The 12,951-nt window shown below is 47.1% G+C and overlaps 1 protein-coding gene across 3 annotated transcripts in view; it reads left to right on the plus strand.

The window, feature by feature from the left end:
- The first annotated feature begins 518 nt into the window (after positions 1-518).
- Positions 519-12,951, plus strand: part of EGLN1 (egl-9 family hypoxia inducible factor 1) — a 55,728-nt gene continuing 43,295 nt past the window's right edge. For 2 of the 3 annotated variants that reach the window (XM_023240414.2, XM_023240415.2), the window contains exon 1: positions 519-1,942. In XM_023240414.2, coding sequence (XP_023096182.2) covers positions 1,013-1,942 — 930 coding nt within the window. In that variant the 5' untranslated portion in view covers positions 519-1,012. The remainder of the gene's footprint in view (positions 1,943-12,951) is intronic. The other variant, XM_011287220.3, reaches the window with a different exon arrangement.

Below are 12,951 nucleotides of genomic sequence, written 5' to 3' on the forward strand. Positions count from 1 at the left end.
TAACCATTTCAGGCCTCGAAATGGGGGCTGTGTTGGTGTGATGGGAAAAAGCAGCCTTGGAATCTGACAGAGTCTAATTCCTGGATTCCGTCCAGTCCTGCGTGACCTTGGGCGAGTTACTTTACTTCTCTGAATTTCCGTTTCCTCCTAGGCAAAAAACCAGGCGAGAGCCACCTTGCAGCGTAGGCTGGAGCGCGCCTAGCGCACACCGGGTGGGCCCTAAACAAATAGCAGCCATCTTCTGGTCCCCCGCTCGGCGCCGCAACCCCCAGCAGGTGTAGGCACCGTCCGCGGCGTAGGGCCCGGCGGCGGCCGAGCGGCCCCGCCCTTCCGCCCTCCCGGGCCTGCCCCTCGGCGTCCCCGCGCCGGCCTCCGCGTCCCGAGCCCGCCCCGGGCGGAGCCCGCAGAGGGGCGGGGGCAGGGCGCCGGGACCGACTCCGAGGCCCAGCCCCGCCGAGCCGCGTGCGGGGGAGCGGAGGCGGCCCCGGCGCCGCCCGCGCCGGAGCGTGTGTGCTCGGCCGCCGCCCCCTCGGCCCTCCCCTCGGCCCTCCCCTCGGCCCCCTCCGCCCTCGCGCGCCGCCCGCCCGGGTCGCGGCGGGGCCGTGGTGTACGTGCAGAGCGCGCAGAGCGAGTGGCGCCCGCACGCCCTGCGCTCTTCCACAGGCCGGGCCGGGCAGCCCCGGACGGTGAGGCGGCGGCGGCGGCCGGGGCGGCCGATCTCGCGCGTCCGGGCCCGCGTGCCCGAGCGGAGGTCGCCGTCCGCCGCGCAGGCCGCGGTCCCTCAGCTCGCGGCAGCGATGAGGCGCTGAGGCGGCCGCCGGCGCTGCGCGGCAGGACCCGAGGACGAGGCAGCGGCCGGGCCGAGAGCGCGGGGCGCCGGCCTCCCTCAGGCGAGGAGTGGCGGGTGCGTGGCGCAGTGACGGCCTCTGCCGCTCCGCCCGTTCCCCGGCCCCGGGCGAGGCCCTCCGGCCGCCACCCGTCCTGCTCGGCCGCCGTCGCCAACGCCGCCGCCATGGCTAATGACAGCGGCGGGCCCGGCGGGCCGAGCCCGAGCGAGCGAGACCGGCAGTACTGCGAGCTGTGCGGGAAGATGGAGAACCTGCTGCGCTGCAGCCGCTGCCGCAGCTCCTTCTACTGCAGCAAGGAGCACCAGCGCCAGGACTGGAAGAAGCACAAGCTAGTGTGCCAGGGCGGCGAGGGCGCCCCGGGCCCCGGAGCGGGCCAGCACCGGCACCCCGGCTCCGCGCCGCCCGCCTCCGCGCCGCCGCCCAGGGCCGGCGGGGCCGGGGCCAGGGAGGCCAGGAAGGCAGTGCAGCGCCGGGACAGCGCCGCCGCCGTCGAGAATGCGGGCGCGCGGGCCGCCGGGGACGCGGCCAAGGCAAAGGCCAAGCCCGCGGCAGACCCCGCGGCGGCCGCTCCCCCGCTTCGCGCGGCTGCAGGCGGCCAGGGCCAGGCGGCGGCGGCGGCGGCCGAGGTGGAGCCCGCGAAGGAGGAGGCGCTGGCCCGCGCGTCGCAGTACCAGGAGAAGGCGAACCTGTACCCGCCGAGCAACACGCCGGGCGAGGGGCTGAGCCACGGCGGCGGCCTGCGGCCCAACGGGCAGACGAAGCCCCTGCCGGCGCTGAAGCTGGCGCTGGAGTACATCGTGCCGTGCATGAACAAGCACGGCATCTGTGTGGTGGACGACTTCCTGGGCAAGGAGACCGGGCAGCAGATCGGCGACGAGGTGCGCGCCCTGCACGACACCGGCAAGTTCACGGACGGGCAGCTGGTCAGCCAGAAGAGTGACTCGTCCAAGGACATCCGAGGCGATAAGATCACCTGGATCGAGGGCAAGGAGCCCGGCTGCGAAACCATCGGGCGGCTCATGAGCAGCATGGACGACCTGATCCGCCACTGTAATGGGAAGCTGGGCAACTACAAAATCAATGGCCGGACGAAAGTAAGTGAGTGCTAGAGGGTGGCGCTGGACATCTCTTACTGGGCGGGCAACCTGCCCGGCGACGGGAGCCTCTCAGGGCAGAGGAGCATGGCTTCTCTGTATAAAAGTAATTTCCTTCTTGTGTAGCACCCCCATAAGAAAAAGGGATTTAATCCGTGCAGTAGGTGCTTATCTAGGTAGCTGCTTTCTCTGTGTCCACTATTTTCCACTTAACTGCCCGTTGACAAGCCTAAGTGCATGGTTTTGTGGCTAAACTTAGGCCCTCCCTTTCACTTAGCTTTTTTTCTTCCCCCTCCTTTTCCCTTACACTGTTAGTCCATTCAAACCTGACTGGAGTTTTAGCCTCCCGGTTTGGGGATATTAGGGTAGGACCCAAAGTAAGAGCTGGTTCTGGATATGCCTTGTGTCTGCATATGCCCCTCAATTCTCTGTGGTGTTGGAGCCAGGGGTCAGATTGTGGTTTACAGAGTGGAATGCTGTGTTTAGTTTAAGAATCTGCCAACTTGCCCACGAAAAGATAAACTTAAAATAGGCATGTAGTCCAAAGACTCCTCATATTCGGGAGCTTGGCAGCTCCCCTCTCTCTATTGCTCTTTCCCCCCTTCCTGTCCCTTCTGTTTTGAAACCCACCACAAAAAACGGGGAAAGAAGTATTTCCGTCTTTAGACCTTTCAGTGTAGGTAGGTTACATTTTTAGCAGAGGTTTCCTTTATTTGCTTTGTTAGTGTAATCCTCCTGTTGAAAAAGCTGTGTTGTAGCTTCCTGGAAGAAAACAACAACAACAACACGGAATTGGAGCAGGAGGGAGGGCTGGTTCTGAAGTCTCAATTTGGTGGAATCTCTTTGTTTTCTCTTGTTTTTCCCCAACAGATTCTTTAGTTCGTACCTACTCTAATCCTTCTTCTCTCCTCTAGATGGTAAATGGGAGACTCTTCCCTCCTTAATACTCTCTCCCAGTTCTTTTTCATTTTACTTCCCAGGTCTTAATCTTTTCTTTGTATCCGGCTCCTCCCCAGGCCACCCTGCTCCACCCTCCTCCACCATCAATCTCTGTCTGATTTTTTGAGTTTTGAGAGCTTGTCTTAGGAGATCGTCACATGTGTGTGTTTGTGCACGCATGCTGACTCTTGCCTCTGGTTCTTTTGTGTGTTGTCAGGGTGTCTTTTTTAGCTGTCGTTGTGGGTGACTCTTAGGCTGCCTGAAAGGCTGAGCATAAGGCAATGAGGAAAGTTCTAAACATGAAAATCTTGTGGGGGAAAATACAACGCCAAGTCTGATTTATATATTGCCGCTTTATTAGTGAAGGCACATGTCTGAAGGTCATGTAGTTTGAAAAAAAACTAAGCAGTTTCTTAATGTTAAGCTGGAAGAGAAAAAGGGGTCTGATTAGACCTCAGTCTTGGTCTTCAATGAGAATTTCATTTATATTTAAAAAAAACAAAAAACTTTGTCATAGATCAGATCTGAATATAGTCACGGACTCTAGAGCAGGACAGGAACTAGCTTGAAGGGCTATTAATATAGCTCTGTGCAGACTGACCCGAGTAGTTAGTCGAGGCATAAGCTTAAGGTGAAGTCCTGAAGAAGTTAATGTCCTAAATCTTCCTTGATCTGCTTTTCTTAGTTAATTTAGCTTTCCACGTTAACCTAAGCCTCTCCTATTCTCCCTGTTTTCACCTGTCCTCAGGGAAGGGACAGGTGTTAGAGCTGTTAGTCAGCCCAGCTGTTAGAGAAGTTGCTTGTCATGGGGAGCTCCTTCCTCAGGTGTCCCAGTGGCTGACGGGAGCAGTAGTTGAGATTTTAAATCACTGGACTGCACATACTGTCATATGATAAAGGACTTGCTGAAGGACGGTCAGACTGTTAAACTCTTTGGATTGATCTTTCCTTACATTAATTTTCAGGGCACAGTTTGAAAATCTGTGAGTTATTGTTGGGAATCCCCTTCATTGTATTTGGTTGAGAGAGTTTTTGTTAAGCGTGTTTAATCATGTAATTTTAGTATTGCTTAAAAAAACACCAAAAACAAATATCTTGCTGTGAGGGAATGGGAAGGCAATCAGATTATTAGCCACCGTGCATTGAGCTAGCACAGTGGACTAGGCACCAGATTAAGCCCAGGAGAGACATGATCACAATAATCTTCATCCTATGAAGTAGGTAGTAGTATTCCTAATTTCCATTTGAGAAGGTTTCAGGTCTGACTCGCTTAAGGCCTACCACTTAATGATAACCTCACTGGGATTCAAATTTAGGTCCTTCAGATATCAAGCCCCAGGCTTTTCTACTACTGTGCATGTAGGTAGGATATAGATAAGATGTAGATTACCTAGCATACTGGAACTAAAATTTGGTAGATTTTATTGACAGTGGTAGTCTTGTATGTGAATAACTGTACTTTATGGTTAGGCTCTATAAACTTTTTATTAGGTGACTACACAATGCTTATTTCAAATGTTTATTTCAGTGTCTGCAAAGCCATTTTAAAACTAGCTATTTCAGTGTTGGTCATTTCGGGATAACTTGTAAGAGGGGCAGAATATGGGTACACAATGGGATTAGAGAGAGGGTCTTCAATGAAGAATTCTGTTGTCCTTTACAACACTAGAGTGATTTAAAAAGTTACTTGCGTCAAACGTGTAGTGTTTTTCTCACTTAGCTCTTCACAGCAACTCTGTAAAATAGATTGTTGATGTGTTATTCCTGTGTGTAGGTTAGAAAAGTGAGTCTCAGGGAATTGTGCACTTGTTGGAAATCATACAGCATACCAGGACTTAAACTGAAGTTTTCTGACCAAGATTCTGATGTCCTTTTTTATTTTTATTATCTACTGTGTGGTCTTTGTGTGTCTGAGGGCCTGATAATCAGATGAGGTATAATTGGTTGTGGCTCACTGAGCGTTAGACTCTGATTTCCCCCAAGTTTCTACTTCAGGCATGCTTATCTGGCTCACTGTTTGTCCAACTGCTTTAAAAGAGGAATTGCAAGGGAAGGATGAAGTAATACACAAGGACACTGATGTAACCCGCGTCAAGTTTCCACTTTCTCTGGTCCTTTTATTGGGATTTTCCCCTCTTTTGCCCTTAGACTGACCTTTGATCCTTTTTCCTTTCTCATACCCTTTCTTTAGCTGGCAGTGGTGTTCAGGCGGGAGAAATCATGGTCTGCTGATTTGTGGACTTAAGAAATCATAAGGGCCTTGACTTGGGTGGAGATAGACAAGAAGCGCAGACCAGCGGGGATTGCGGGGATCACGGGGAAATGCCGAACCTTAAGGGAGTGATAAGATAGGTTGAGGCTACGAACAAGGCCATATATATCGAAGATTTTTTGTTAGTGTCGTAGTTGGTCTGCTGTGGCTGATTATGGCTTTTAGAGCAAAGAATAGGATGAGGATTATCATCACTGCTGTAGACATGTGACAGTCCTAGATGTTACAAACCAAACCAAACTTCTCAATCCACTTCTGCCACTTTCCTCTGTACTCTTGACATCCACCAGGTATAAAGGGGAGCAGCCTGTTCAATGTCTTAATAGCTAAATCAGTCTTAAAGATCAAAGTCCATTATTCTGTATGCAAAAAGCTTGAAAATATGGCAGCTGCAGTAATAACGGTTTCACTGTAGTGCTTTACAGTTAAAAGAGATTCGTTTGGACTGAAAGAGTGGTCTTCATAGGTTGTTACAGAATCAAGGTCAACTTTCTAGGAAAATGTATAATGAGTTAGTTTGCATGTAGTTCACATATAACGTAACTCCTTTAACTGTAAAGGAATTTCATTAAAAATCTTTTTTAATGTTTATTCATTTGAGAGAGAGAGAGAGAGAGAGAGAGAGAGAGAAGAGAGAGGCAGAGAGAAAGGGAGACACAGAAACCAAAGCAGGCTCCAGGTTCTAAGCCATCAGCACAGAGCCCAATGTGGGGCTTGAACTCAGGAACTGTGAGATCATGACCTGAGCCGAAGTTGGACGCTTAACCAACTAAGCCACCCCTGCGCCCTAAGGAATTTTATTTTAAATCAAAAGGAGTTTGGGGGCACCTGGATGGCTCAATCAGTCTAGCGTCTGACTCTTGATTTCGGCTCAGGTCGTGATCTCATGGTTCATGGGATCGGGCCCCGTGTTGGGCTCTGCACTGACAGCCTGGAGCCTGCTTAGGATTCTCTGTCTCTGTCTCTCTTTCCCTCCCTCCCTCCCTCTGTCTCTCTCTCTCCCTCTCCCTCTCTCCCCACTCGCACATGCGCTCTCTCTCTCTCTCAAAATTAGAAATTGAACAAAAAAACAACTTTAAATCAAAAGGGGCTTTTTGTTTGCACGTTGATAATTCTTCACTCATCTATTACCTAGTAAGCTGCAAAAATATCCCATGAGACCTTAGTCACACAAGAGGACAGCATCTGAACGTGGAAGGAGGCTGGACTTTGTGCTGCTGTTCAGTCTGGCTGGGCTCCTGGATCAGCCACTGTTTCTGTGTCCTTGAGCCACTTGCTTAATATTTCTGAGCTTCGGTGAATGACTCCATTTGCACAGTGGCGTTAAATCCATACCTGCCTTTTCTGCCTTGCGGGCTTGCTGTGAGGAGTACACATAATTATACATATAAAGGCACTTTTTAAAATTTAAAGCAAGGTTGTGAAACCTTTGTTAACTATTACTCTTCTCATCATAAAAGTTTTCAGTTTTTCTGATTCTTTCTGGAAGAGTTCTATGCTTTTCCTGTGTTTTCCCCACTTAGAACCCAGAGGGGAAGAGACCGAGAATGATCACCCATGTTTGACATGACCACTACCACTACCCCCCACCAACACATTCGTTTCTTTTTTAAACAGAGGAAATAAGTCCCAGAGAGGTTAAGTGACTTGTTCAAGGTCATAGAGCTCCTTACTGACAAATCAGACTGACGTTTGATTCACTTCTTTCTTACACCTGCAACTTTTTGCTGCATCTCTTGGAAAAATGGACATATTCCTACTTAACTAATTTTGGTGTATTTTATACCATTTTTGAGAATTGCTTGAACATTTATAACTTCCCTTTTCTTCTCCCTCTTATTCCTCTCATTGTACACTTTGGCTTATCTGACCTATTTAAAATTTTCCTCCTTTGGTTAATTCCTCCCTGATTTCCCCAGATGTTCTTTATTCACCTTCTTTTCTCTCCTCCAACATTCAAGCCATTTTCCTGAAGGAGGCCTCCCCTCTCATGTTTCCTTAGTAGGAACTGTCTTTCCATACTCTGCATTTCTGATTTACACTTTCATTCTCTGTTTTCTTCCCCCTTCCTTTTTTCACTATCAGACTGCAAATCTGTGTTTGTTCATCTTCTCCAATGTTTTCTGAAGCCTGTGCCTTGCTGGTATGCCTTTGGATAGTGTCATCAGCTTAGTCTTTTTTTTTTTTTTTTTTTTTTTTTGAGAGAAAACATAAGGGAGAGGGGCAGAGAGAGAATCTTTTTTTTTTTTTTAATGTTTATTATTTTGTGTGTGTGTGAGAGAGAGAGAGCATGTGAGCAGGTGAAGGGCAGAGAGGGAGGGAGGGAGAGAGAATCCCAAGCAGGCTCCTTGTTTTCAGCACAGAGCCTGACGTAGGCTTGATCCCACAACCCTGGGATCATGACCTTAGCGGAAATCAAGAGTTGGATGCGCAACTGACTGAGCCACCCGGGTGCTCCTATTTAATGTTTTGCTTTTCTCCTGTTTCATTTTTTTTGCTTTAGACTTTAAAGTGAAACCAAATGTTTCAGTCCCTTTCATTTGAATCCATGCTTGGAGGGTTTTCATAGATGCAGTTTACTACTGTGCTTGCACTTTGCTACCATGCTTGTGTGCTATCTCCTTTTCCACTGTGCCCTTGTTTCTGTACTTGAAACCCTGTAACTATGGGATGGCATTCCTGTCATTTATTGAACCATATTCCTAGCTTTTCTTGGACTCTTATTCCAGCTGAAAGCCTTCCGTTCTGAAAAACAAAACAAAACAAAAACAAACAAAAGAGTCTTCCCTTAAACTATTTTTTTTTTTTTTGCACTTGTATTTCCTGGTCCAAACTCTGAACTGTTCTGCCACCTTTATGGGAATGTCTTCTACTTTGTTATCACATTTTCCCAGAACCAACTCACATTTCTGTTTCCAGAGAGCTTAAATAGTATCTGTAGTCTCTCTCTATATGCTCATTAACACCGCTAGAACCTTTTCATGTGTTTGGAGTCCTCATTTTCCTTAGTGTCCCAAATCCCATTTCTTTACAAAAGTGAAATGTATGTATTCTTGGTTCCCCCTTATTCCTGTCCTCTGAGTCCTGTTTTGATAATCTCTTCCGTCCTTCGTTCATTCACCAAATATGAAGTGAGTACTTTGCGGTTCTAGGAGTTAGGATTACCTTAACAACAACAAAAAAGCTCTCGTTCTCACGGGGCTTACATTCTACTTGAGGTGGGTGAAAGGTGGGGAGAGACTATCAATAAACAAGTGTGTAAGTAAATATACAACATGTTAGGTGGCAAATATTAAGGCAGAGGGTAAACAAGGCCAACATTAAGGCAAAAAGTAAACAGGGGGTACTCTCTTAGGATCCATAAAGTAGTAAGATGATATTTAAGGAGACGCTTGAACAAAACGAGGACCTGGCTTATGTGGATACATGCAAGAAGAACATTGCAAGTAAAGATACTACAGAGCAGATACAACAGTGCTCGGTGTGTTGGGAATACTGTGGCTAAAGCAGAGCGAGGGAGGGGGTGTGGTAAGGATGCAATCAGTGAAGCAGTGGGAGAAGAAGGAAGAGCAGTTCATGTAGGATTTTGCCTCGTAGGCAGGAACGGTGGGTTTTATCCTAGGTGATGGGGAGGCCATTGGGGAGTTTGTTTTAAAAGCTCTCTGTGGCTGCCGGGTTGGAGTAGACTGAGGGGAGCAAGAACACCAGTGAGGAAATCCTTGTAGTCGTCTAGGCTCTAGAAGACGGTGGCTTGAATCAGAGTAGCAACTGCAGACATGGTGAAAACGGGTTGGGTTCTGGGTATATTTTCAAAGTAGAGTCAGTGAGATTCGCTGATGGATTTGACGTGAGGTGTGAAAGAAAGGAAGGCGTCAGAGTGACTCCAAGGGTTTTGGCTTGAGCATTGGGAGGAAATAATTATTATTTTGTTTTGCCCTAACTCTCTGCCTTTCTTCTCTTGCCCCACTTTTTCAGTTTCTATTTATAGCAGCTTGTTGACACTTATTTTGCAGCCAGAGCTGCAGAAAAAAGTTCTGCGCTCTTCTTTTGCACATTCCTTCAAGTTGGCTGTGCTTGGTGCTACCGTTGTTGACCTTACAGCCCATCTTTTCTTCTCCAGAGGCTTTATGGCTTCCTTGCACAGTGTGCGCTCCCGTCAGCCCTACCGTGGGGGCTGCCTGCAGGGATTGCTGCGGGAAACCTTGCCGCATTTCTGGTGCTGTCCGCAAGCCTGGCTGTGCCTTTTCGCATGAACTGCTCACTTAAGATGGCTTACAGATACAAATCATGTAAAAAGAATTGCACGGATTGGGAAAGTCTAGGGAAACACTGGGGAAAATTGAGTGGTTCAATGTGAGAGACAAGCAAAGATGTAGATTAAATGTCCAGATAAAGTCAGAAATAAAACACCTTCATGTAAATATGCTGTGGAAACTCAAACGACAATAGAAAATTGAGAAGAGCTAGAAGGAATATAAAATATCAAAAGTAATCCCATTGACATATAGAGATAACACAGGATGATGTGATAGCTTCCTGTAGTAAGGAAGGAGGGGATAAATTTATGATTGCTTGGGGACCATATTCAGTGGTCTCAAAAGAGGCCAGAGAAATAGTTCTCATAGCCTTATTGATAAGTTCCCATTAGAATATTGTATCCAGGACTTTGAAGGATAAGAAGCCTTGGTTTTGACTCCAGGGTGAGGGGAGGGCCCAGAAGTATGGTTGAACATTAGGTTATTGTGTATGAAATGGTTTTAAAATTTTTAAACCTGAAGAGTCGAACATGAGCTTATAGAATCCAGGAATCTGTACTCTCAATTTAATTCAAACAACTTCAGTTTAGGACTAAATAATAAAACCTAGGTGGGAAATAGATCTAGCCAATTAATTGGAAAGGTCTAATGAGGATTTTGGAGTAATCAGAGATTGACCATGCATCTGAATTTTTTCTCAGCATAGGTACTCAGTTCTCATCTATAAATGGTAACTAGAAGTTCAGAGTCTATAGTTTTGTCTTATAATTATCCTTCATTCTAGCTGTAGAAAGTTTTTACCTTCTGTTGTGCCTTCCTCTGACTTCTTCGCACTATTCCTCTGAAATAGGTGTCTTAAAAGTTACTTTTTTTAAATGTTTATTTATTTTTGAGAAAGAGAGAGAGAGAGAGAGTGCGAGTGAAGGAGCAGAGAGAGAGGGAGACACAGAATCTGAAGCAGGCTCTAGGCTCCCAGCTGTCAGCACAGAACCTGACGCAGGGCTCGCAGGAACCGTGAGATCATGACCTGAGCCGAAGTCAGACACTTAACCGACTGAGCCACCCAGGCAAGCGCTGACTATAGTTTTTTCTTGAAGTTCAGTTCTTAATTTTCTCCTCATCGCTGTCAGAAGACACAGGTAGGAAGAACTTGAAACATCTCTGTTTCTATACTTTTCTTTTGCCTATTGCTACATAACAAACTACGCCAAAACGTAGTGACTTAAAACAGTACGGATTTATTATCTCACAATTCCTGTAAATTAGGAATCTGGGCACAGCCTAGCTTCATCCTTGCCTTCACTGTTCCTCAAGATGTCGGCAAGGGTCTGCACTCTCCTACCAAGGCTTGAATGGGGTGTGTCTGCTTTCAAGCTCGCTCTCTGGATGTTGGGGGCATTCATTTTCTCATGGGTTTTTGGACTGAGGGCCTCAGTTCCTTGCCACGTGGGTCTCTCCAACACAGGAACTCGCTTCATCAAAGTGTGCAAGCCCAGAATGCCCCAGCAAGACTGAAGTCGCAGGCTTTTGCAGCCTAACCACGGAGACATCCATCACCTGTACAGGATTCTTTTGTTAGCAGCAAGTCACAAGATTGATTCCACACTCAAGGGGAAGGAATTACACAGGGTGTGAATGCCATTTCTTAAGTTGTCTCTTCCTTTGCCACGTGTGCCCCTTAAATGTTACTGTTCTTCATGGTCTGTGGTTTGTCTTCTCTCTTTGCTCTAGTCAACACATTTTTCTCCCTGGCTGATTATCACTTTGCGCTTGGGAAGCTCACAGGTTCTTAGGGTAGTTTGCCTGTGTTCAAAGCCTGGTTTAGCTACTTAATTGTGCTCTGATTTTAGGCACATTTTCTAACAATTAAAGCATCAGCTTCCTCATTGGTATAATAGGAGTTAATAGCGCCTAATTCAATAATGTTTGTTTGAAGATAGATGAGATGATGCATGAGAAATGCTCAGCAGGTGATCAGTCAGTGCTCATTTAATATTAGTTGTAACTGTAATAATAATGGAAGGAGGAGGACGAGGAGAGGAACAACCATGACTTCAGCTAGTAGGATTTGTCAGAGTCCTTGATCTGGCCTTACCCTGGCATCTGCAGAGGACTAATGGAAACCTTCACCTGAATGTTCTGGAAGTACTGCAAACTCAGCATGGTTAAGACTGAAGTGCCCTCCCAAGTTTCCTCTTGGAAGGGATGAGGGTTGGTGGGGCTATGTGGTGGGGAGAGTGGGGGAGCAGGTTTAAAACTGGTCCTGTCTTTGAACTGCATTTATGTTTTCAACAACTATTTACAGAGTGCCCAGTATATGCCAGGGTCAGTGCTAGGCAAGTCAAGGTCATTCTCTCTGCCATTCTGGAGTTTTATTGTCCGAGGGGAGACAACCTTGAGCCAGCAATACCATGTGTGGTGGATGTTGATCAGATGTACAAGATCCTGTGGGAGCTTGTTCGAGGGGCCCTAATAGCCTGCATGCCAGAGAAGGTCTCCTGGAAGAAGCAGTTCTTTAGACTGATGCTTCCAGCAGTTCAGTCAATTTCAGTGGAGGAAGTCCATTGAAAGTCTCCAGGTCTGAAAAGAGCATGATGTTTCAGAAGAACATACCTTTTTTTATGACTATGGGAATTTTACCTGTTTAAAAATTATTTCCTACCTGTGTCTTGTCCCTGTTTCCATTTACACTGCCCTGCTGAGACCCATCTTCTTTTCTGTCTAGATTATTACAAAAGTCTATTTTTTTTTTTTCTCTTTTCGTGTGTTTCCTTTCCCGTCCATTCTCTCTTGGTGTTACGTTCCGAAAACACAGATCATGTTGTTGTCCTGCTTGAAAATATTTGTTTCCTCCAGAGTCTTGATATGCCATACAAATTTTTTTTTAAAAAAACATCATTTCTCATCATATATTTTCTACTCCTGCCACCGGAGGCTTCTGGCAGGTTCCTTGAACCTGCATTTGCTTTCTGCCTCTGTCCATTTCCCTGGCTCTTTCTATGTGGAAAGGTGGTAGGGGGGTTTCTGTGAGTGGAGTTTTGCCCCAGTCGCTAAGCAGAGTTACAGTTCTATCCTATGTGTTGCTGTTGCTGTGACACTTCTTATCAATGGTAGCGTGCTTTCTACAGTGGTGGGACTCCTGTCCTAAACGTGAGCCACTTGAGGATGGGACCCCTGTCTTATCCGTGCTGCACAATGCTCATCAGGTGAGGCATCCAGTAAGTATCATATTTAAATTTCCACTGCCCTATTTTGATTGAGGTTTTGATTACTTTGCACCTGGATTGTTACACAGTATTATTGTTTCTCAATTCACTCTTTTCCACGTACTACTTGTATCCATCTTTTATAAATTCAACATTTGTCAAAAGCTTACTCAGAAATCTGAGTTTCATTTAAAAAAAACTTTTTTTAAATATTTTTATTTATTTTTGAGAGAGAGAGAGACAGAGTACAAGCGAGGGCGGGGCAGAGAGAGAGGGAGACACAGAATCCGAAGCAGACTCCAGGCTCCGAGCTGTCAGCACAGAGCCCGACGCGGG

Source organism: Felis catus, chromosome D2, assembly GCF_018350175.1.
Source record: "Felis catus isolate Fca126 chromosome D2, F.catus_Fca126_mat1.0, whole genome shotgun sequence".
Lineage (NCBI taxonomy): Eukaryota > Metazoa > Chordata > Mammalia > Carnivora > Felidae > Felis > Felis catus.